The 26,750-nt window shown below is 40.1% G+C and overlaps 1 protein-coding gene across 2 annotated transcripts in view; it reads right to left on the bottom strand.

Annotated features, from left to right (window-relative positions):
• LOC128688991 (HEAT repeat-containing protein 5B) overlaps nucleotides 1-26,750 on the bottom strand; it is a 255,910-nt gene that overhangs the window by 51,896 nt on the left and 177,264 nt on the right. For both annotated transcript variants that reach the window (XM_070087247.1, XM_070087248.1), the window contains exons 28-30: nucleotides 24,736-24,898; nucleotides 5,125-5,246; nucleotides 4,148-4,260 (exon numbers count right to left, since the gene is read on the bottom strand). In XM_070087247.1, the coding sequence (XP_069943348.1) occupies nucleotides 4,148-4,260; nucleotides 5,125-5,246; nucleotides 24,736-24,898 (398 nt within the window). The remainder of the gene's footprint in view (nucleotides 1-4,147; nucleotides 4,261-5,124; nucleotides 5,247-24,735; nucleotides 24,899-26,750) is intronic.

Genomic DNA, 26,750 nt, shown 5'->3' on the forward strand with positions numbered 1-26,750 from the left:
TGTGTAAAAACTGAGAGGAAGTATGTGTTAAAAATTCTACACATTTCCTTATCACTGTCAGTGAGCTGACCCGAGGAACTTTTGAGTGGGCCTATCTTGTCCCTGATCTTACTTCTGTATACCTGAAAGAATCCTTTTGGGTTAGTCTTCGATTCTCTTGCAACTTTAACCTCATAATCTCTTTTTGCTTTTCTAATTCCCTTTTTTATTTCTCTCTTTAACTGAATATATCGATTTCTTAATTGCCCCTCTCCTCTTTTGATTTGCCTATATATGCCTCTCTTTTGACCAATCAGATATTTTAATCTATTGTTCATCCATTTAGGATCATTTTTGTTTGATCTGATTTCCCTATTTGGAACATAATTTGACTGAGCAGCTAGAACTATGCCCTGGAAAGCATCATATCGGCAACCATCACCACCTACCTGACCCCTAGTCAGGTCATTCCAGTTCAGCCCACCTAAGTAATTTTTCAGTCCTATGAAATCAGCCAAGCGAAAGTCAGGGACGGAGACTTGATTGCCATTATTAGGGGAATTCCATGATATGTTAAAACTGAGTGATTTGTGATCACTCTCCCCAAGCTCATCATTAACCTCAAGATTATTAATTAGTGTTTCCCTACTGGCAAGAACCAAGTCAAGGAGGTTATTTCCCCTAGTTGGCTCTGTCACAAACTGTTTTAAAAAACATCCTGGATCGTATCAAGAAAGTCACCCGACTCTAAATTTCCTGTCAAATTGCTCCAGTCAATCTGTCTATAGTTGAAATCTCCCATTAGCACAACATTTTCGTATGTAGATGCCTTACGAATTTCGTCCCATAGAAGTTTACTGCACTCCCTATCAAGATTTGGGGCCCTGTAAATCACACCCAAATTTAGTTTTTCTCGGCCCTCGAGAAGCTGTAACCAAACAGATTCAGTGGCTGACGCTTCTAATTTAATATCTTGTCTAACACAACAATTTAAATTGTCTCTGACATACATCGCTACTCCACCACCTTTCCTGTTGACCCTGTCAGTGTGGAATAATTTATAGCCTTGTATGTGACATTCAGAGGGCATCTCTCTATCTTTCAGATTGAGCCAGGTCTCTGTTATAGCAATAATATCTATGTTTCCTGCACTTGCAATTAATCTTAGCTCATCTATCTTATTTCTAACACTCCTGCTATTAGTATAGTAAACCTTAAGGGAGCTAGTCCCTTGCTGCCCTCTGCTGTCCCCCTTTGTTTGCTGACCTGTTCTATTGTCTTTATTTATAACTTCATGCTGAATGCCTTTTATACATTTACTGTTTCCAACCCTAGTGTTGCAACCTGCTTGTTTCCCACACACACCCATACCTCTATCTTCCATCAGTTTAAAATCATAGGCATTTCACCAATGGCCTTCTCAATCGAGTCTGCAAGTGCTACCACCCCTGCCCCAGAGAGATGAACCCCATCCCTTGCATACATATCATGTTTGCCATAAAAGTTGTTCCAGTTGTCAATGAATGGGATTGCAAGTTCCTTGCAGTATCTGTCTAGCCAGCAATTTACACCAATTGCCCTAGACAACCATTCATTTCCTACTCCCCTTCTAGGCAAGATGCTACATATGATTGGGATCCCTCCCTTAGACTTAATGAAATCTATAGCTGACCTGTACTTATCTAGCAGCTCTTCTCTCCTACCCTTCCCAATATCATTTCCACCAGCACTGAGACAGATAATGGGCTTGTTCCCATTACCTGACATGATATTATCCAGTCTGTTGACAATGTCCCCAACACCAGCTCCAGGGAAGCACACTCTATCTCTCATCTTCTTATTCCTATTACAAAAAGCACGGTCAACATATCTTACCTGAGAGTCACCAACCACAAGAATGCGCTTACCTTCATTAGCAGGGGCAGTAGTACCCTTACCTTCACTGGCCACTGAAGTACATTCATCCTGGAGAACAGAGAAGCGATTTCCTACCTTCAGATCTTCACTCTTAACTTTCCTTACTCTGATGCGCCTCCCATTACTGTGAACAACTCGCCACTTGTAGCAGGTGCTGGGCTGCACCTCACTGCTGGTAGCCGTTGCTACCTCCCCACCTACAGCCTCCTCACAGTGAGAGACAGACTGCACCTCACTGCTAGAAGCCTCATTCCCCACATCTCCAACCACCTCACACTCTCTCCCAGGCCCATTGAGGTGGACCTTCAGCCTCCTAATCTCCTCCTGGAGAAGCAAGACCTCCTCCTTCAACTCTCCAACCTCAGTTTTTAAAACACTGCAGAAGCAAGCCATGCTTTGTAACCGTCCACGCTAATCCCCAAAGCAGCTCAGGGTCTGTGACCTCATGTGACGACTGACCACTGAACAACCATGGTGACATTACACATCCCGGTCTAAGACCTACTTTTACTGGAAAGTAATCTCCCTCAATCTTACACACCCTAACATGAGCCTCACTATCCTCATAAAAATGCTTTACAGCATTCAGTAACTTACTACCTATTTTATATACTTGCAACATCTGCCACATTGCTCCCCTATCCACTATCATACGCCTTTTCTAAATCCATAAATGCAATTAAAACTTCCCTACCTTTATCTAAATACTGTTCACATATATGCTTCAATGTAAACACTTGATCTACACATCCCTACCCACTCTATAGCCTCCTTGCTCATCCGCAATCCTACTCTCTGTCTTACCACTAATTCTTTCAATAATAACCCTACTGTACACTTTACCTGGTATACTCAGTAAACTTCTTCCCTTATAATTTTTACACTCTCTTTTGTCCCCCTTCCCTTTATATAAAGGAATTATGCATTCTCTCTGCCAATCCCTAGGTACCTTCCCCTCTTTCATACATTTATTAACCCTTTGAGGGTCGACAGGCCCTCTCCGAGACTCGTTCTCAGAGTCGGCCAAATTTAAAAAAAAAAAAATAATAATTTTCTCTTATGAAAAGATAGAGAATCTTTTCCCTATCATAATGACACCAAAAGTTTGAAATTTGATGGAAAACTTACGGAATTATGCTCTCGCGAAGTTAGCGGTCTCGGCGATGTTTACGCATCGGCGATCTTGCCCACTTTGAGCCCCATTTTCGGCCAATTCCACTGTACTAGTTGACAAAAAACATGAATATTTCGCTAGAACTCCATTTTTTCTATCGAATGAGTGCAAGAAACCACCCATTTATCAATTTCAACTATCCAGTACAGTGGTCAGAATTTAGCCATTTTGCCAATTTCACACAAATTTCAAAAAATGCCAATTTCCGAGTAGGGTCCAGAATAAAGAAGAAAGACATTCCTGGCACTAAAATGACATTTTCTCTGTTCATTAGTCACGTCTCAAGGCCCCTCTTACATTCTTTTGCTTTCCACTTTGAATTTTTATTCTCACAAAAAATAGAAGATTTACTGTTATGCAGACTACTGCATTAGTGTAAAAAATGGTATAAATAATATTGGCGTACTTGCGAAAGAATATTAGACTCACCAGTTGATGAGTATTGGACGCTTGGCATGATTTGTTTACTTTTGAACTTTGGTAAAAACTGAACATTTCTGCTACTTTGAGCTCAATTTCAAGGTACTTTTCATTGTAAAACCAGTCAAAATCATCTCTATTTCTGTAATATGTCTTCCATTCTATAAAATGAGACCAAGAAAACTAGAATACAACAATAAATACCATACGAAAATACAGTGCAAAGTCGCTGTTTTATTAAAAAAAAAACGGTCAAAGTTTTTTTTCCTCATTATGCACTGCGTGCTGCAGGATTTTTTTTATACTGTGCACACTGACCACATAGACCCATTCTTTCATATGTAGGCCTCCCAGCTTTCTCCCACTAGATTTGAGGGCGCAAGAATCTAGGCGTACTAGTACGTCAAAAACCCTGGGTCGTAAGCCGTACTAGTACGGCCGAAACCCTCAAAGGGTTAAATAAAAATACCAACCGCTCCAATACTATCTCCCCCCCCCTGCTTTTAACATTTATGTCATGATGTCATGAGTTCCAGCTGCTTTACCCCCTTTCATTCTATGTAATGCCTCATGCACCTCCCCCACATTCACATCACATCCCAGTACAAGTAAGAAGACAAAGCACAGCTCCACATAACAATGAATATATCTGCTTACCTGCAGAGCAGTAAATACTAAAGACTGTGCTGTATTGATTTCTCCAGATTCTTTGCCCTCTCCTAGAAGGTCTGCTTCACATCCTTCACATTCTTGATTAGCTGGCTTTTCTTCTGTAGCAAATATAATTATACCATACTGTATTCTATTATGTAGCTACTGCATCTCACTGTTACAAATACGTAGATGAAACAATGTAATAAAGGTTTCACTGCAAAAGGTTTCTTGTCACTGTTGCAAATTTTTGAACTTCAAAAAATTTATATACCCGAACACACAAATGTGAAAATAATTTAGTAAATAGCTGGAATGTCATCTATAAGATAGTGTAAGCTATTACTATGAAAACTTTAAAACTCTATATGAGAAGCTACTGAAGACAAGACATGCCAGTTATAGACAAGGGTAAAAATGAAGACTGCTCAACAAGCAATACTAATTTTAATCAGAAAATGATCACATACAACATTATATTTTTTGGAAATACTGCCTAAATACTGAATGTCAGCAAGTTATAGTAATATACAACTGGCATGTTTCAGTAATTTTAGAATAATGGAATGTGTGTGTGAGAGAAGCAGACATGAATTGTGAGTCTTCGCCACCACTGCCTTGCACCTACATAAAAAAAAAAAAATCAAATGCAACATTTTATTTTTCTGAGATATAGTACTGTAATACATTCATATCTCATTCTTATGTTTTTCTTCTTTCTTTTAGTAATTTATAAAGGAAAAGGGGTTACTAGTCCATTGCTCCTGGTATTTTAGTGAGGGAGAGAGGGAGGGAGGCAGGTAGAGAACTGAAGATTTAATATTTACTCTTTGTGTCTCCCACCATCTGCATCTAGTACTCTTATGATCTCCTTCCCTCTGCCTTTGCCTTCCTTCCTCCCTGCATATCTACTTACTAAACTTAAAATTAAGGATGCCACATAAGAGCAGCCTAAGCCGGATAAGCGAGTTTTATTTTTTTACCTTTGTGTTTTTTCTTCTTTCTTTTCTCTTCATCTAAAGCTTGCTGTGCTGCTCTGACCACCAATGAGACTACTGTAACAGCTGACTGGTGTACATCAGTATGGTCAGAACTTAAGACTTGTCTGTAAATATTAACCACATGCATTAGCTCAGACTATCATTCTAAGAAAAAACATTGGGAACTAACAAGAAAATGTAAGATTCCTCAATCTGCATGTATGTACATATGAGCATAAGTGTACCACTACATAAGTGGTCCCAGCTCACTAAATCTGGTATCTGTTTTGTTAACAAGAGTTAGTAAATGGAAGGTTACTCACTACGAGTGACTGGATCAAAAGCAATGTATAATATAGGTGAATAAATAAAAAAATCAGCTGTATTGTATAGCAGCTGACTGATGTGAAAACAAAATTCCCCCTCAATTACGACATGGTTGATGTTCTCTTATCACCACTTATCTTCCAGAAGTACAGTGGTACCTTGACTTAAAAGTTTTTTTCATTCCATGACCCAACCTGTAACTCAATTTGCTCATATATCAAATAAATTTTCCTCATTGAAATTAACTGAAATGCCATTAATCTGTTCCACCCCCCAAAAAAACCATCCAAATTTTTTTATTACAGGTTTTTAAATAAGAAAAATGTATTTATACTCCATCCACCACCCATACTACTACATTCACCACCACATCTACTCCACCCACCATTATCACTATTCCACTGACCACCATGAGTACTCCACTCACCACTATCAGTACTCCGCCCACATTAATTAATGTTTCTGGAAAAATTCTGAGTGGTGAAATGGAGGTACCCCTTCCCTGGACTTATATGAGAACCAAACAAGGGACAAGGTGCCTCACTACAATCTGGGATTAGTGTGGGAGTATTATTCTTCCAGTTTTTTTTTCTTTTCTCAACAAACTGGCCGTATCCCACCAAGGCAGGGTGGCCCAAAAAGAAAAACAAAAGTTTCTCTTTTTAAATTTAGTAATTTATACAGGAGAAGGGGTTACTAGGCCCCTGCTCCCGGCATTTTAGTCGCCTCTTACAACACACATGGCTTACGGAGGAAGAATTCTGTTCCACTTCCCCATGGAGATAAGAGGAAATAAACAAGAACAAGAACTAGAAAGAAAATAGAAGTAAACCCAGAGGGGTGTGTATATATATGCTTGTACGTGTATGTGTAGTGTGACCTAAGTGTAAGTAGAAGTAGCAAGACGTACCTGAAGTCTTGCATGTGTATGAGACAGAAAAAAAGAAGACACCAGCAATCCTACCATCGTGTAAAACAATTACAGACTTCCGTTTTACACTCACTTGGCAGGACGGTAGTACCTCCCTGGGCAGTTGCTACTACCAAACTACTACCTAGATTTTTCCAGTTATGTCTTGGAAAAGCATGTGGGATGGGACAAAGTACCTGACATTCCTCTGGGTACAGAGTTGGATTTGACTTCAGATATGCCGCCAATTAGTGGCGGCATAACTGAAGCTCGCTCGTAACTTGGATTTTGGCTTGCAACTAAAAGCAAAAAATCGACTGAGCGATGGCTCGTAACTTGAAAAACTCATATGTTTTGCTCACTTGTAAATCAAGGTACCACTGTATCTATAAATTGTGCATTTAATCCATCAGGCTGCTGTATTAGTTTTTGCAGATTCATCCAGTACTCCAGTTGATGTATTATTGCACCATCAAATATTGGAACTGGCTACTGCATCACATGTGCCTAATTCAATACTGTTACTGGTTGTTTTATTAGATGCTGCCTCACCCAATACTGTGGCTGGATGCTATGAGCATACATTTTGTTACAAGACATTAACCCTTCGAGGGTCTAGACCTCCGATCTTATGAAATGATAATTTTTTTCCAAAAGTAATGACACCAAAAGTATTTAATGAAAAAACTTACAGAATTATGCTCTCACAAATTTAGCAGTCTTGGCAATATTTATGCACCAGCAATTTTGCCCACTAAGTCCTATTTTAGGCCAATTCTATTGTTTAACTCAACCAAATTCTTAGCCATTTTGCTAGTATGCTTCCTTTCTATCAATTAACCCTTTGACTGTTTCAGGTCCCTCTCTGAAACTGTCATTCTATGTCGCTCAATTTTTGAAAAAAAAAAAAAAAAAAATTATTTTTTCTTATGAAATGATAGAGAATCTTTTCCCGATGGTAATGACACCATAAGTTCGAAATTTGGTCGAAAACTCATGGAATTATGCTCCCGCGAAGTTAGCAGTCTCGGCGACATATGCGTATCGGCGATTTCGCTGACTTTGAGCCCTATTTTCAGCCAATTCCATTGTTCCAGTTGACCAAACTCATAGCTATTTCTTTAGAACTCCATTTTATCCATCAGCTGAGTACAAGAAACCTCCCATTTACTAATTTGGACTACCCAATATGGTGGTCAGAAATTGGCAATTTGGCCAATTTCACACAAACTATAAAAGATGCCAATTTCAAAATAGGGTCCAGAATAAACAAGGTAGACACTCGTGGCACTAAAATAACATATGCTCAGTTCATTAGTCACATCTCTAGGCCCCTCTTATATTATTATTGCTTTCTATTTTGATTTTTTGTTCATACAAAAAATGTAGGTAGTAGGTTGGTAGACAGCAACCACCCAGGGAGGTATTACCGTCCTGCCAAGTGAGTGTAAAACGAAAGCCTGTGATTGTTTTACATGATGGTAGGATTGCTGATGTCTTTTGTCTGTCTCATAAATATGCAAGATTACAGGTATGTCTTGCTACTTCTACTTACACTTAGGTCACACTACACATACATGTACACATTTATTTATACACACTCATCTGAGTTTTCTTTGATTTTATCTTAATAGTTCTTGGTCTTATTACTTTTCCTTTTATATCCATGGGGAAGTGGAATAAGAATCTTTCCTCCGTAAGCCATGCGTGTTGTAAAAGTCAACTAAAATGCCAGGAACAATGGGCTAGTAACCCCTTTTCCTGTAAAGATTACTAAAAAGAATAAGAAGAAGGAAATTGTCAAAGTGGGAAGTCTGAATGTGAGTGGATGTTGTGCAGATGATAAGAAAGAGATGATTGTGGATGTTATGAATGAGAAGAAGCTGGATGTCCTGGCTTTAAGTGAAACAAAGCTGAAGGAGGTGGGAGAGTTTCAGTGGAGTGGAATAAATGGGATTAGGTCAGGGGTTTCAAATAGAGTTAGAGCTAAAGAAGGAGTAGCAATAATGTCGAAGGATAAGCTATGGCAGGAAAAGAGGGACTATAAATGTATTAATTCAAGGATTATGTGGAGTAAAATAAAGATTGGATGTGAAAAGTGGGTTATAATAAGCGTGTATGCACCTGGAGAAGAGAGAAGTGTAGAGGAGAGAAAGAGATTTTGGGAAATGTTGAGTGAATGCGTGGGGAGTTTTGAATCAAGTATGAGAGTAATGGTGGTTGGGGATTTCAATGCTAAAGTGGGTAAAAATGTTATGGAGGGAGTAGTAGGTAAATTTGGGGTGCCAGGGGTAAATGTAAATGGGGAGCCTTTAATTGAGCTATGTGTAGAAAGAGATTTGGTAATAAGTAATACATATTTTATGAAAAAGAGGATAAATAAATATACAAGGTCTGATGTAGCACTTAATGAAAGTAGTTTATTAGATTATGTATTGGTGGATAAAAGGTTGATGGGTAGGCTCCAGGATGTACATGTTTATAGAGGGGACAACTGATATATCGGATCATTATTTAGTTGTAGCTACAGTTAGAGTAAGAGGTAGATGGGAAAAGAGGAAGGTGGCAACAACAAGTAAGAGTGAGGTGAAAGTGTATAAACTAAGGGAGGAGCAAGTTCGGGTGAGATATAAGCGACTATTGGCAGAAAGGTGGGCTAGTGCAAAGATGAGTAGTGGGGGGGTTGAAGAGGGTTGGAATAGTTTTAAAAATGCAGTATTAGAATGTGGGGCAGAAGTTTGTGGTTATAGGAGGGTGGGGGCAGGAGGAAAGAGGAGTGATTGGTGGAATGATGAAGTAAAGGGTGTGATAAAAGAGAAAAAGGTAGCTTATGACAGGTTTTTACAAAGCAGAAGTGTTATAAGAAGAGCAGAGTATATGGAGAGTAAAAGAAAGGTAAAGAGAGTGGTGAGAGAGTGCAAAAGGAGAGCAGATGATAGAGTGGGAGAGGCACTGTCAAGAAATTTTAATGAAAATAAGAAAAAATTTTGGAGTGAGTTAAACAAGTTAAGAAAGCCTAGGGAAAGTATGGATTTGTCAGTTAAAAACAAAGTAGAGGAGTTAATAGATGGGGAGATGGAAGTATTAGGTAGATGGCGAGAATATTTTGAGGAACTTTTAAATGTTAAGGAAGAAACAGAGGCAGTAATTTCATGCACTGGTCAGAGAGGTATACCATCTTTTAGGAGTGAAGAAGAGCAGAATGTAAGTGTGGGGGAGGTACGTGAGGCATTACGTAAAATGAAAGGGGGTAAAGCAGCTGGAACTGATGGGATCATGACAGAAATGTTAAAAGCAGGGGGGGATATAGTGTTGGAGTGGTTGGTACTTTTGTTTAATAAATGTATGAAAGAGGGGAAGGTACCTAGGGATTGGCGGAGAGCATGTATAGTCATTTTATATAAAGGGAAAGGGGACAAAAGAGACTGTAAAAATTATAGAGGAATAAGTTTACCAAGTTGTAGGTAGTAGGTTGGTAGACAGCAACCGCCCAGGGAGGTACTACCGTCCTGCCAAGTGAGTGTAAAACGAAAGCCTGTAATTGTTTTACATGATGGTAGGATGGCTGGTGTCTTTTGTCTGTCTCATAAATATGCAAGATTACAGGTAAGTCTTGCTACTTCTACTTACACTTAGGTCACACTACACATACATGTACAAGCATATATATACACACCCCTCTGGGTTTTCTTCTATTTTCTTTCTAATTCTTGTTCTTGTTTATTTCCTCTTATCTCCATGGGGAAGTGGAACAGAATTCTTCCTCTGTAAGCCATGCGTGTCGTAAGAGGCGACTAAAATGCCGGGAGCAAGGGGCTAGTAACCCCTTCTCCTGTATATATTACGAAATTTAAAAGGAGAAACTTCAGTTTTTTCTTTTGGGACACCCCACCTCAGTGGGATACGGCTGGTACGTTGAAAGAAAGAAGAAGTTTACCGAGTATACCAGGAAAAGTGTACGGTAGGGTTATAATTGAAAGAATTAGAGGTAAGACAGAATGTAGGATTGCGGATGAGCAAGGAGGTTTCAGAGTGGGTAGGGGATGTGTAGATCAAGTGTTTACATTGAAGCATATGTGTGAACAGTATTTAGATAAAGGTAGGGAAGTTTTTATTGCATTTATGGATAAGTTATTAAATGCTGTAAAGAGTTTTTATGAGGATAGTGAGGCTCAGGTTAGGGTGTGTAGAAGAAAGGGAGACTACTTCCGGGTAAAAGTAGGTCTTAGACAGGGATGTGTAATGTCACCATGGTTGTTTAATATATTTATAGATGGGGTTGTAAAGGAAGTAAATGCTAGGGTGTTCGGGAGAGGGGTGGGATTAAATTTTGGGGAATCAAATTCAAAATGGGAATTGACACAGTTACTTTTTGCTGATGATACTGTGCTTATGGGAGATTCTAAAGAAAAATTGCAAAGGTTAGTGGATGAGTTTGGGAATGTGTGTAAAGGTAGAAAGTTGAAAGTGAACATAGAAAAGAGTAAGGTGATGAGGGTGTCAAATGATTTAGATAAAGAAAAATTGGATATCAAATTGGGGAGGAGGAGTATGGAAGAAGTGAATGTTTTCAGATACTTGGGAGTTGACGTGTCGGCGGATGGATTTATGAAGGATGAGGTTAATCATAGAATTGATGAGGGAAAAAAGGTGAGTGGTGCATTGAGGTATATGTGGAGTCAAAAAACGTTATCTATGGAGGCAAAGAGAGAATGGATCAAAGTAGAATGACATGGAAAGCATATAAATCTATAGGGGAAGGAAGGCGGGGTAGGGGTCATCCTCGAAAGGGTTGGAGAGAGGGGGTAAAGGAGGTTTTGTGGGCAAGGGGCTTGGACTTCCAGCAAGCGTGCGTGAGCATGTTAGATAGGAGTGAATGGAGACGAATGGTACTTGAGACCTGACGATCTGTTGGAGTGTGAGCAGGGTAATATTTAGTGAAGGGATTCAGGGAAACCGGTTATTTTCATATAGTCGGACTTGAGTCCTGGAAATGGGAAGTACAATGCCTGCACTTTAAAGGAGGGGTTTGGGATATTGGCAGTTTGGAGGGATATGTTGTGTATCTTTATATGTGTATGCTTCTAAACTGTTGTATTCTGAGCACCTCTGCAAAAACAGTGATAATGTGCGAGTGTGGTGAAAGTGTTGAATGATGATGAAAGTATTTTCTTTTTGGGGATTTTCTTTCTTTTTTGGGTCACCATGCCTCGGTGGGAGACGGCCGACTTGTTGAAGAAAAAAAAAAAAAAAAATACAAAATTTACTGTTATGCAGACTACTGCATTATTGTAAAAATGGTATAAATAATATCAGTGCACTAGTGAAAGAATATTAGACTCCCCAGTTGACGTGTATTGGACGTGTGGTGTGATTTATTTACTCCTGAACATTGGTAAAAATCGAACATTTCCACTACTTTGAGCTCAGTTTCAAGGTCGTTTTCATCGTCAAAGTAATGAAAATCATCTCTATTTCTGTATTATGTTTTCCATTTTATCACCTAAGACCATGAAAACGCAAATACAACGATAAATACTATATGAAAATACACCTCAAAGTCGGTGTTTTATTCCAAAAAAACGATCAGTTTTTTTTTTCTCATTACGCAATGTGTGCTGCAGGATTTTTTTTATGTGGTGCACACTGACCACACAGACCCATTCTCTCACATGTGGGCCTACCAGCTTTCTCCCACTTGATTTGAAGCTGCTAGAATAATTGAGTATATATACGTCAGAAACATTGGCTCGTAAGACGTATTTATACGTCGAAAACAGTCAAAGGGTTAAGCACAATAAACAGCCCATTTAACTATTTCAACTTTGTAAACAGTCCAAGTTGGACTGAAAAGTCTGCGTAAGCTCCTCTCTCCTATGTGTAGGTTATTTATCTACCCAATCAAGTGCTCAGAAATTGGTAATTTGGCCAATTTCACACAAATTTAAAAATCGTCAATTTAACCCTTTAACTGTCGAGACCCCTGCTCGCAAACTTGCTCTCTGTGTTGAAGAATTTAAAAAAAAAAAAAAAAAAAAAATTCTTATGAAATGACAGAATCTTTTTCTTTTCTAATGGTAATGGCACCAAAGGTATGAAATTTTATGGAAAACTTATGGAATTACGCTCCCGCGAAGCTAGTGGTCTCGATAATATACAGTGGACCCCCGCATAACGCTATTAATCCGTTCCTGAGAGCTCAATGTTATGCGAAATTATCGTTATGTGAATTAATTTTCCCCCTAAGAAATAATGGAAATCAAATTAAGCCGAGCAAGACACCCAAAAGTATGAAAAAAAAAAAATTTTACCACATGAAATATTAATTTTAATACACACAAACTTAAGAAAACATGCACAGTTACATGACACTTACCTTTATTGAAGATGTGGTGATGATTGATGGGATGGGAGGAGGGGAGACTGGATGGTTTAAGTGTTTAGAAGGGGAATCCCCTTCCATTAGGACTTGAGGTGTCAAGTCCTTTTCCGGGGTTGCTTCCCTTCTTCTTTTAATGCCACTAGGACCAGCTCCAGAGTCACTGGACTTCTGTCGCACAACATATCTGTCCATAGTGGCCTGTACCTCTCGTTCCTTCATGACTTTCGTAAAGTGTTTCACAACAGTGTCAGTGTAATAGTCACCAGCACGGCTTGCAATAGCTGTCTGAGGGTGATTTTCATCCATGAAGGTTTGCACTTCAAGCCACTTTGCACAGATTTCCTTAATCTTTGAAGTAGGCAACTTCTTCAATTTCTCTCTCCCCTCCTCCGAAGCAATTTCCTCAGGTGTGACCTCTTGCTGTTGAAGTTGATCTAGCAGCTCATCAGTGGTTAGTTCTTCATTGTCCTCCTCCACCAACTCTTCCACATCCTCCCTGCTAACCTCCAACCTCAAGGACTTCCCCAATGCCACAATTGATTCCTCAACTGGCATAGGATTCTCAGGGCTAGCCTCAAATCCTTCAAAATCCCTTTGGTCTACACATTCTGGCCACAGTTTCTTCCAAGCAGAGTTCAAGGTCCTCTTAGTCACTCCCTCCCAAGCCTTACCTATAAGGTTTACACAATTGAGGATATTAAAGTGCTCTCTCCAAAACTCTCTTAGAGTCAATTGAGTTTCTGAGGTCACTACAAAGCACCTTTCAAACAGAGCTTTTGTGTACAGTTTTCTGAAGTTTGCAATAACCTGCTGGTCCATGGGCTGCAGGAGAGGAGTGGTATTAGGAGGCAAAAACTTCACCTTAATGAAGCTCATGTCCCCACAAAGTCGCTCTGCCAAGTCTGTAGGATGACCAGGGGCATTGTCTAACACCAAGAGGCACTTAAGGTCTAATTTCTTTTCAGTTAGGTAATTTTTCACAGTGGGGGCAAATGCTTGGTGTAACCAGTCATAGACGAAGTCCCTAGTGATCCATGCCTTATTGTTTGCCCTCCACAGCGCACACAAATTAGCCTTGAGGATATTCTTTTGCCTGAACGCTCTGGGAGTTTCAGTGATACACTAATAAAGGCTTCACTTTGCAATCACCACTAGCATTGGCACACATGAGAAGAGTAAGCCTGTCTTTCATAGGCTTATTCCCTGGGAGTGCCTTTTCCTCCTGAGTAATGTAGGTCTTGCTTGGCATTTTCTTCCAAAACAGGCCTGTTTCGTCACAATTAAACACTTGTTCAGGTTTCAGTCCTTCACTGTCTATGTACTCCTTGAATTCATGCACATATTTTTCAGCTGCTTTTTGGTCCGAACTGGCAGCCTCACCATGCCTTATCACACTATGTATGCCACTACGCCTCTTAAATCTCTCAAACCAACCTTTGCTGGCCTTAAATTCACTCGCATCACTACTAGTTGCAGGCATTTTTCTAATTAAATCCTCATGCAACTTCCTAGCCTTTTCACTTATGATCGCTTGAGAGATGCTATCGCCTGCTATCTGTTTTTCGTTTATCCACACCAATAACAGTCTCTCAACATCTTCTATCACTTGCGATCTCTGTTTCGAAAGCACAGTTAAACCTTTGGCAAGAACAGCTTCCTTGATTGCCGTTCTCTTGCACACAATAGAAGCGATGGTTGATTGGGGTTTACTATATAACCTGGCCAGCTCGGAGACACGCACTCCACCTTCATACTTAGCAATTATCTCTTTCATCTCCATAGTAATTCTCACCCTTATTTCTGTAGGGTTGGCACTAGAAGCTTTCTTGGGGCCCATGGTCACTTATTTTTCAGGTGAAATCACTATAAAAAGGCTGTAATAATACGAAATGTTCCGATTGTATGCTTGAATGTTACCGCGGAGGCTGGCTTGTAAACAATGCCACTGGCAGAACAAGTGAGGCTGGCTCAGGTCGCATGGACGTGTCTCGGACGAATCGCGTTGAGCGAATTTTTTAGCACTATGCGAGGCAAAATTTTAGTGATAAAATGTATCACTATGCGGATTTAACACTATGCGATGCCAACGTTATGCGGGGGTCCACTGTATATGCATCAGCGATTTCACCTACTTTTCGGCCAATTCCATTATTCCAGTCGATCACACTCATAGCTATTTCGCTAGAACTCCATTTGTTCTATCGATTGAGTAGAAGAAACCACCCATTTACTGATTTCAACTACCCAATAAAGTGGTCAGAAACTGGCAATTTGGCCAATTTCACACAAATTTCAAATATGCCAATTTCAAAATAGGGTCCAGAATAAACAATGTAGACATTCCTGGCACTAAAATAACATTTTCTCTGTTCATTAGTCACGTGTCCAGGCCCCTCTTATATTACTCTTGCTTTCCATTTTGAATTTTTATTCACACAAAAAATAGAACATGTACTGTTATGTAATAATTGTATAAATAATGTCAACCCATTCTTGACTGTGTATTGGACTGGCCAGTTGGACATACACTGGATGGTGACGTCATTTGTTTATTCTTGAACATCAGTAAAAATCGAACATATCCTCTACTTTGAGCTCAATTTCAAGGTGCGTACTTTTCATTGTGAAACCAATCAAAATCAACTACAGTGGTCCCTCGTTGTTCGTAATTAATCCGTTCCGGGAGCCGTTACTATAAACGAAATTTACGATTTACGAATCAATTTTCCCCATAAGAAATAATGTAAATACAATTAATCCGTTCCTGACACCAATTGATTCATTATTTTATTAATAAAAATAATAAAATAATGAATCAATTTTCCCCATAAGAAATAATGTAAATACAATTAATCCGTTCCTGACACCCAGAAGTATTAAAACAAAAAAATTTTTAACATGAAATATACATGTAGTACATAAACAATACAATGGGAAATGATGAATGAAACATTAATGCATAACACTTACCTTTATTGGAGATTCTTCTTAGTGTATGGGAGACTGGAGGAGGAGAGAGAGTGGATTGCTTATAGTTTGGAAGGGGAATCCCCTTCCATCAACACCTAAGGTACCATTTGCTTTTCTGGGGTTGCTTCTCTTCTCTGTTTCTTAATGCCACTAGGACCACCTAAGAGTCACTGGAGTCCTGTCTCACAAAATAACTGTGGAGAGAGCTCTGTTTCTGGCATCTCTTTCACACTTCCCTAAAATGGCTCAAGACTTTGTCACTGTACATGTTGCCAACCTGGCTCGCAACAACCTTGTTAGGGTGATGTTTCTCCATAAAGCTTTCCATCTTACCCCACATAGTAAAAATCTCTTTAATTTCTGAAGAAGGCACCTTCTTCCATCTCTCTTCCTCCTCCTCTGCAGCAAGATTCTGAGCTGCGATGTGTTGCTCTTCCTGCTGAAGCTCTTGCAGCTCCTCAGTGGTGAGCTCTTCATTGTGGTCTTCCACCAATTCTTCCACATCCTCCAAACTCACATCCAACCCCATAGAACTCCCCAGTGCCACAACTGATTTTACAACAGACATAGGCTCATTAGGGTCAGTCCCAAATCCTTCAAAATCCCTCTTGTCGACACAATCTGGCCAAAATTTTCTCCAGGCAGAGTTCAAAGACCTGGTAGTCACTCCCTCCCAAGCCATACCTATAAGGGTTATGCAGTGGAGGATGCTGAAGTGTTCTCTCCAAAATTCCCTTAGGGTCAAGTCAGTGTCTGTGGTCACAGTCAAGCACCTGTGAAACATTGCTTTTGTGTAGAGCTTTTTAAAGTTTGCAATAACCTGCTGGTCCATGGGTTGGAGGAGAGGAGTGGTATTCAGGGGCAAGAACTTTACTGTGATGAACCCAAACTCCTCGAAAATTAGGTCATCCAAGTTTGGAGGATGAGCAGGTGCATTGTCCATTACTAGCATGCACTTGAGATCCAATTTCTTTTCCAGGAGATACTCCTTCACACTAGGGCCAAACACTTCATTGAACCACTCGACGAAAATTTCCCTCGTGACCCATGCCTTACTATTAGATTTCCAAAACACACACAATTACTTTTCATAACATTGTTTTTCCTGAACACTCTGGGATTTTCAGAATGGTACACTAGTAATGGCTTCACTTTGAAATCCTCACTAGCATTAGCGCAGAACATTAGCGTCAGCCTGTCTTTCATAGGCTTATGTCCTGGCATTGCCTCTTCCTCTTGTGTAATGAAGGTTCTCTTTGGCATTTTCTTCCAAAAGAGGCCTGTTTTGTCACAATTGAACACTTGTTCAGGTTTCAGTCCTTCACTGTTTATGTACTCCTGGAATTCATGCACATATTTTTCAGCCGTCTTGTGGTTCGAACTGGCAGCCTCACCATGCCTTACCACACTGTGTATGCCAGTACGGTTCTTAAATCTCTCAAACCAGCCTTTGCTGGCCTTAAATTCACTCACTTCACCACTATTTGCAGGCAATTTCTTTACCAATTCTTCATGCAACTGCCTAGCCTTTTCACAAATAAACGAAGTCATAAGAGTATCTCCTGCTAATTGTTTCTCATTTATCCACACCAATAATAACTTCTCAACCTCTTCCAGTACTGGTGATCTCATTTTTGTCAGCATAGTTACTCCCTTTGCAACAACAGCATCCTTTATTTCATTTTTCTTGGCCACTATGGAACATAAGGTTGTGTAGGGTTTCTTATACATCCTGGACAGTTTGGCCACACTTGTACCACTTTCATATTGTTCAATGATGGTTTTCTTAAATTCAATCGTATTTCTCACCTTTACCACAGACTTGGAACTAGGAGCTTTCTTTGGAGCCATGGTAGCTTATTTAGTACAGTGGACCCCTGCATACCGTTGGCATCACATAACGTTAAATCCGCATAGCAATACATTTTATCACTAAAATTTTGCCTCGCATAGCGCTAAAAAACTCGCTCAACGCTATTCGTCTGAGACGCGTCTATGCGAGGCCTGAGCCAGCCTCACATGTTCCGCCGGTGGCATTGTTTACAAGCCAGCCTCCGCGGTAACATCCATGCATACAATCGGAACATTTCGTATTATTACAGCGTTTTTGGTGATTTTATCTGCAAAATAAGTGACCATGGGCCCCTAGAAAGCTTCTAGTGCCAACCCTGTGGTAAAAAGGGTGAGAAATATTATCGAAATACTGTGGTACCATGGTCAACTGCTGATCCTGCTGCTGCTGTAGCACTGTCAGCTGCTCCTGCTGCTGTAGCACCGTCAGCTGCTGCTGCTGCTGTATCACCATCAGCTGCTGCTGCTGCTGTAGTATCGTCTGCTGCTGCTGTAGCACCGTCTGCTGCTGCTGTAGCACTGTCAGCTGCTGCTGTAGCACTGTCAGCTGCTGCTGCTGTAGCACTGTCAGCTGCTGCTGCTGTAGCACTGTCAGCTGCTGCTGCTGTAGCACTGTCAGCTGCTGCTGCTGCTGTAGCACCATCAGCTGCTGCTGCTGCTGTAGCACCATCAGCTGCTGCTGCTGCTGTAGCACCATCAGCTGCTGCTGCTGCTGTACCACCATCAGCTGCTGCTGCTGCTGTAGCACCATCAGCTGCTGCTGCTGCTGTACCACCATCAGCTGCTGCTGCTGCTGCTGTAGTACCATCTGCTGCTGCTGTACCACCATCAGCTGCTGCTGCTGCTGCTGTAGTACCATCTGCTGCTGCTGTACCACCATCAGCTGCTGCTGCTGCTGCTGCTGTAGCACCATCAGCTGCTGCTGCTGCTGTACCACCGTCAGCTGCTGCTGCTGCTGTAGTACCGTCTGCTGCTGCTGCTGCTGCTGCTGTAGTACCGTCTGCTGCTGCTGTAGCACCGTCTGCTGCTGCTGTAGCACTGTCAGCTGCTGCAGCTGTAGCACTGTCAGCTGCTGCTGCTGCTGTAGCACTGTCAGCTGCTGCTGCTGCTGTAGCACTGTCAGCTGCTGCTGCTGCTGCTGTAGCACCGTTGTTGGTGTGGCTTATTGAGAATACCAAGAAACAATTAACCCCAGAGGGTTAGCCACCCAGGATAACCCAAAAAAGTCAGTGTCATCGAAGACTGTCTAACTTATTTCCACTATTCATTTCCACTATTCATCAGTCCTCACCAAAGTAATAAAGAAAGCCAAACAACTATACTACTCCAGTAGATTCACTGACACAAGAGGAGATATAAAAAAGACCTGGAAAACACTCTCTCAGATTCTAGGGACCCACAAACTGAAAAAAACAAGAATATTGTCCTAACTAAACCTAATGAAACATCACTGCAACCCACTGACACAGCTAACAAGATAAACGACTTCTTCTCAACCATAGGTTCTAATCTCGCCAATAAAATCCCACGTACCAATGCCCATGCCGGGGACTACCTAGATGGGAATTTCCCAAATTCCTTCTATCTTGCTCCAACTGAGCCCACGGAAGTCACCGAGATTATAAAGCCACTTAAAAATAACTCAGGGAATCTGTCTCATGTCCCACCATTATTGTACAAGAGAGTGGCCCATGTCCTCTTGCATATTATCTCATTACTTTTTAACAAGTCACTAGAAACTAGCACCTTCCCGAAATTACTCAAGACGGCAAGGGTTACACCAATACATAAAGGTGGTGACCCTACAGATTTAAACAACTATAGGCCAATATCAAACTTACCATTGCTATCCAAAATCTTTGAGAAACTTGTGCACAGGAGACTGTATTCATTTATAACGTCACAAAACATACTCAACCCCTGCCAATTTGGATTCAGGAAAAATAAAAGCACTAACGATGCAATCATAAAAATGCTAGATCTGCTTTACACAGCATTGGAAAATAAGGAATATCCACTAGGAATTTTTATTGACCTAAGAAAAGCTTTTGACACAGTAGACCATGGCATCCTACTCCACAAACTTGACCATTATGGTATAAGAGGCCATGCGCTTGCATATTTCAAATCTTACCTTACTAATAGGTATCAGTATGTCACCATTAAAGACACAGCATCAACAACACAGCCACTTGATACTGGAGTTCTGCAGGGAAGTGTCCTTGGTCCCCTGCTCTTCCTCATATACATCAATGATCTTCCAAACGTATATCGACACCTGAACCCCATTCTCTTTGCTGACGACACGACTTATGTCATCTCTCACCCTAATCTTGCCACCCTCAACACCATTGTTAATGAGGAGCTGATCAAAATATCGACTTGGATGACAGCCAATAAACTTACGCTTAACGTTGACAAAACCTACTACATTATGTTTGGTAGCAGAGCAGGAGATGCGCAAATTAACATTAAGATCGACAACACTCTAATTGCCAGGCATAATGAGGGCAAATTCCTAGGCCTATACCTCGACAACAACCTGAACTTCAGCACCCATATCCAACACATAACCAAAAAAGTATCCAAAATGGTTGGGATCCTCTCCAAGATACGATACTACGTGCCGCAAACTGCCCTTCTCACACTATACCATTCACTTATATATCCATACCTCACCTATGCTATCTGTGCTTGGGGTTCAACTGCAGCAACACACCTAAAGCCAATAATAACCCAACAAAAAGCCGCAGTAAGAATAATCACTAAATCCCATCCCTGGCAACACACCCCCCCACTCTTCATAGATCTAAACTTACTCCTTGTTCAGTACATCCACACTTACTACTGTGCAATCTACATCTACAGGACCTTAAATTCCAATATTAACCTTGACCTAAAACGCTTTCTTGATAGTTGTGACAGAACCCACAGGCACAACACCAGAAACAAACATCTCTATGACATTTCCCGTGTCCGACTAAACCTTCACAAAAATTCAATGTATGTCAAAGGCCCTAAAATCTGAAACACCCTACCTGAAAATTCCAAAACTGCAGACACATTCATCACCTTCAAAACTACCATCAGAAAACATCTTATCTCCCTGATACACCCTGTCAGCTAATAATACGAATTCCACCTGGTGGTTCACACTTACACTCACTCACCCATTTGACCATAAACAGAAATATCAATCTCAATCTCAAAATAATGAATCTTAACTAGTCATAAGTTGGCCTGTGATACTCCAATACTGAAACTATGTATAGTGCCAAAACAAAAGCATTCACATTGCTAAACTCACAACTAGTATTTAGTCACTTAGCCATAATACCAACTTACCTCATAATTTTGTAATATTTTAAACTTAAGATTTAATATAAGTCTGCCCGAAATGCCTAGCCATGCTAGGTGTTCTAGTGGTACACTCTGTAGTTATTATTTTACTACATGTAAACCACACAATAACCAAATTCTGTAAACTCAGCATTGTAATCCTTATAGAGAATAAACTTTGAATTTGAATTTGAATTGAATTTGAATTGGGGTCCTTAATCTTGTCTCCCAAGATGCAACCCACACCAGTCAACTAACACCCAGGTGAACAGGGAAAAATGCCTGGAACTAGTGCTCATAATGGTGAATTTAAAGCCAGCAAAGGTTGGTTTGAGAAATTTAAGAATCGTAGTGGCATACACAGCGTGATAAGGCCTGTTCTGGAAGAAAATGCCAAACAGGACCTACAGTACTCAGGAGGAAAAGGCACTCCCAGGACACACTGTCTCATCAGTCATTGCTGCATCTTCAATAAAGGTGTCATTTATTCTTCATTTAGTAGAGTAGTACATGCACAATACATATTGTGCATGTACTACTCTACTATTGTGCATGTATCCTTCTCTTTGTGTGTAGGAAAATGTATATTTCATGTGGTAAAAATTTTTTTTTCATACTTTTGGGTGTCTTGCACGGATTAAATTGATTTCCATTATTTCTTATGGGGAAAATTCATTCGTATAACGATAATTTCGCATAACAATGAGCTCTCAGGAACGGATTAATATCGTTATGCGGGGTTCCACTGTACTTGCAAGCACTAAAATAAATGGAATACATGTATTATGAAATATTTCGCTGGAGCACGCGAGGGGACCTTCGCTCACTGGTAAACAATGCCAGACTGGCTGCCGCCCTGGCTCACGCCGTGCGTACGCGTCCTGGACGAACTACGACTCGCGAGTCAACCTATGAAAAGCGAGTCCATGTTTATACGAAAATACTCCTGTGATTGGCGAATTTTACGATTGCCGGGAACTACGAAAAGTGGGGGACCACTGTATTTCTGTAATACAGTGGACCCCCGCATAACGATTACCTCCGAATGCGACCAATTATGTAAGTGTATTTATGTAAGTGCGTTTGTACGTGTATGTTTGGGGGTCTGAAATGGACTAATCTACTTCACAATATTTCTTATGGGAACAAATTCGGTCAGTACTGGCACCTGAACATACTTCTGGAGTGAAAAAAAATCGTTAACCGGGGTCCACTGTATATCTCTTCCATTCTAACAAATAAGACCAAGAAAATGAGAATACAGCCATAAATACCATACAAAAACACATCTCAAAGTCGGCATTTTAAACCAAAAACACGGTCAGAGTTTTTTTTCCCCATTGTGCACTGCGTGCAGCAGGGTTTTTTTTTTACACTGCACACACTGACAATGCAGACTCATTCTCTCACATGTAGGTCTACCAGCTTTCTCTCGCTAAATCTGAAGCCACTAGAATTTTAGCATATTAATACGGCACCAACACTGGCTTGTACGCCGTACAAATACGGCATCGACAGTGAAAGGGTTAATAAACAATACAGATATTCCTGGCATTAAAATATTTCCTCTGTTCATTAGTTACATCCCTAGGCCTCTCCTATATTACACTTGATTTCCATGTCGAATTTCTATTCACACAAAAAATAGAAGAGTTACTGTTATGCAGACTACTGCATTATTGTAATAATTGTATAAATAATGTCAGCACATAGTAGACTGACAAGCTGGGTGCATATTGGGCGAGTGACATGATTTGTGTCCTCTGGAATATTGGCAAAAATGTAATATTTCTGCTACTTTGAGTTCAATTTCAAGCTACTTACAATCCTGAACCAATCAACATCTCTATTTCTGTAATATATCTTCCATTCTATCAAATGATACCAAGAAACTGAGAATAAAACTATCTGAAAATACAATGCAGTCGCTATTTTAAACCAAATACGTACATGGTCACATTTTCCCCCCCCATCATGCACTACGTGGGGCAGGATTTTTTTATATGGTGCACACTCACCAGAGACCCATTCTCTCATATCTAGGCCCAAATTTACCACTCACAGCTTATCTGAATGAGCTGAGCTTGTCATGTAGTTCTACAGTATGGACCTTGGCCTGAAAACCATAGTACTATGGCACTGACCACGAATGGGGGTTAAAAATTCCTGATACAATAGAACCTTGGTGTTCCAAAGTACTGGACCTCAAATGAACTGGAGTATGAACAATTTTGTTTATAAAAAATGACCTTGTCTTTGAATGTCTTTCTGGAGTCTAAACACACCAGCTTATTTAACCCTTTCAGGGTCCGTCCCGTAGATCTACGGCTTTACGTTCAGGGTCCAAACCGTAGATCTACGCCATGAGCTCAGCTCACTCTGATAAACTTTGAGTGGTACATTTGGGCCTAGATATGAGAGAATACATCTATGTGGTATGTGTGCACCACATAAAACAGATCCTGCAGCACACTGTGTATAATGAGAGAAAAAAAATGAAATCATGATTTTTCGATTAAAACAGCAACTTTGCAGTGTTTTTTCGTATGTTTTTTATAGTTGTATTTGCGATTTCTTGGTCTCATTTGATAGAATGGAAGACATATTACAGAAATAGAGATGATTTTGATTGGTTTTAGCACTGGAAATGGCTTGAAACTGAGCTCAAAGTAGCAGAAATGTTAAATTTTTGCCGATATTCAAGAGTAAACAAACGACCTCACACTTCTAATACACGTCAGCTGGTGGGTCTAATATACATTCACAAATATGGTGATGATATTTATACAATTATTACAGTATTGCATAACAGTAAATCTTCTATTTTTTGGTGTGAATAAAAATTCATTATGTGAATAAAAAATCAAAATGGAATTTATTTGTAAAGCCTCAAAACATAACTAATGAACAGAGGAAATGTTAGTTTAGTGCCAGGAATGCCTACATTGTTCATTCTGGACCCTATTTTGAAATTGGAATATTTTGAACTTTGTGTTAAATTGGCCAAATTAACAATTTCCGATCACTTTATTTTGTAGTTGAAACAGTTGACTTGGCGATTTCTTGTGCTCAATCGATAGAATAGAAGTAATACTAGTGAAATAGCTAAGAATTTGGTTGATTGGAATAATGTAATTGGCCTAAAATGGGAGTCAAAGTCGGCACAATCGCCGATTCGTAAGTATCGCTGACACATCAAAATTCGCGAGAGCATAATTTCGTCAATTTTCCACCAAATTTCGTACTTTTTGTTTTATTACCTTCACAAAAAGATTCTCTACGATTTCATAAGAAAAAATAACAAATTTTTTTTTTTAAAATTCTTGGACACTGGTGCGTGACTCCAGATTTGGGCCTTGGACCCTGAAAGGGTTAAAATTCAGATATTAAAAAAACTTTACATGAAAGCCCTGTTTCAAAAGTGCTTTGAAGTGATCTCTGACACTCGCCAAGCTCTCAAGAGACTTTTGGAAGAGTCAGTGCAACATCCTCTAGTGTGTGAGGCTGATAATTAAAGCCTGGGAAATACTGTTTTAGACACTGAACTTTTTGTTGTTCGACTACGAACTAGGAACCAATGAAGTTCAAACACTGAGGTTCCACCGTAATCAATGGAATAAAAATTCCACCATAATGAATGAAATAAAAGCAATGATATGGTTAACATAATACGTAATTGTAGGACAGGGTGGGGATTTAAAGTGAAAACCTGAAATGAGATGTCTGTACATTTCTGGCAAGGCTGAATTGTTTTCTTTTTTGGATCCCCCTATCTCTGTGAAAGATGCTTGAAGTAAAAAAAAAAAAATTGTATGCTACTGTTTTAGTTACTTACCTATGCATTACTGTTGCAATTTCTGTAGTAAGGCTAGCATTAGGACCAACAACTTTTGCTGGCCAAGGTGAAGACAACAGTGTTTCTAGAGATCGTAGACACACAACACTTCGTTCAGGATCATCACTGTGCACTGGACTACAAAGCCATTCTAAACATATTCCTGTAAAATTAAAACTTGTATTGCATTTTTTTGAAGTGACCTCTGATATGGAAGTTGTCTCCCACTGAGGTAGGGTGACCCAAAAATAAAGAAAAAATCCCCAAAAAGAAAATACTTTCATCATCATTCAACACTTTCACCTCACTCATACATAATCACTGTCTGTGCAGAGGTGCTCAGATACGACAGTTTAAAAGTGAACCTCCAAACTGGCAATATCTCAAACCCCCTCCTTTAAAGTGCAGGCATTGTACTTCCCATTTCCAGGACTCAAGTCCAGCTATATGAAAATAACCTGAAGCCCTTCACAAAATATTACCTTGTTCACACTCCAACAGCTCATCAGGTCCCAAAAACCATTCGTCTCCATTCACTCCTATCTAACACGCTCAAGCATGCTTGCTGGAAGTCAAAGCCCCTCGCCCACAAAACCTCCTTTACCCCTTCCCTTCAACCTTTTCGAGGACAACCCCTACCCCACCTTCATTCCTCTACAGATTTATACGCTCTCTAAGTCATTCTGATCAATTAGACGCTTTTTTATTTTTTTTAACAAGTCGGCCGTCTCCCACTGAAGCAGGGTGACCCAAAAAGAAAATCCCCTAAAAGAAAATACTTTCATCATTCAACACTTTCACCTCACTCACATATAATCACTGTTTTTACAGAGGTGCACAGAATACAACAGTTTAGAAGCATATACATATGAAGATACACAACATATCCCTCCAAACTGCCATTATCCCAAACCCCTCCTTTAAAGTGCAGGCATTGTGCTTACCATTTCCAGGACTCAATTCAGGCTATATAGAAATAACTAGTTCCCTGAATCCCTTCACTAAATATTACCCTGCTCACACTCCAACAGCTCGTCAGGTCCCAAATACCATTCGCATCCATTCATTCCTATCTAACACGCTCATGCACGCTTGCTGGAAGTCCAAGTGCCTCGCCCACAAAACCTCCTTTACCCCCTCACTCCAACCTTTTCGAGACAACCCCTACCCTGCTTTCCTTCCCCTACAGACTTACACGCTCTCCGTGTCATTCTACATTGATCCATTCTCTCTAAATGACCAAACCACCTCAACAACCCCTCTTCAGCCCTCTTGACTAACACTTTTATTAACTCCACACCTTCTCTTAATTTCCACACTCTGAATTTTCTGCATAATATTTACACCACACATTGCCTTTAGACAGGACATCTCTTCTGCCTCCAACCGTCTCCCCGCTGCAGCATTACAACCCAGCATTACCACTATACTTTCATACATTCCCTTCTTTGCCTCCATAGATAACGTTTTTTGTCTTCACACATACCTCAACGCACCACTTGCCTATTTTCCTTCATCAATTCTATGATTAATCTCATCCTTCATAAATCCATCCGCTGACATGTCAACTCCCAAATATCTGAAAACATTCATTACCTCTATACTCCTCCTCTCCAATTTGATATCCAATTTTTCTTTATCTAAATCATTTGATACCCTCATCACCTTACTCTTTTCTGTGTTCACTTTCAACTTTCTACCTTTACACACTCCCAAATTCGTCCACTAACCTTGGCAATTTTTCTTTAGAATCTCCCATAAGCACAGTATCATCAGCAAAAAGTAACTGTCAATTATCATTTTGTATTTGATTCCCCATAACTTAATCCCACCCCTCTCCCAAACACCCTAGCATTTACTTCTTTTACAACCCCATCTATAAATATATTAAACAACCATGGTGACATTACACATCCCTGTCTAAGACATACTTTTACCAGGAAGTAGTTTTCCACTCTTCTACACACCCTAACCTGAGCCTCACTATCCTCATAAAAACTCTTTACAGCATTTAG

Source organism: Cherax quadricarinatus, chromosome 21 (assembly GCF_038502225.1).
Source record: "Cherax quadricarinatus isolate ZL_2023a chromosome 21, ASM3850222v1, whole genome shotgun sequence".
Classification (NCBI taxonomy): Eukaryota; Metazoa; Arthropoda; class Malacostraca; order Decapoda; family Parastacidae; genus Cherax; species Cherax quadricarinatus.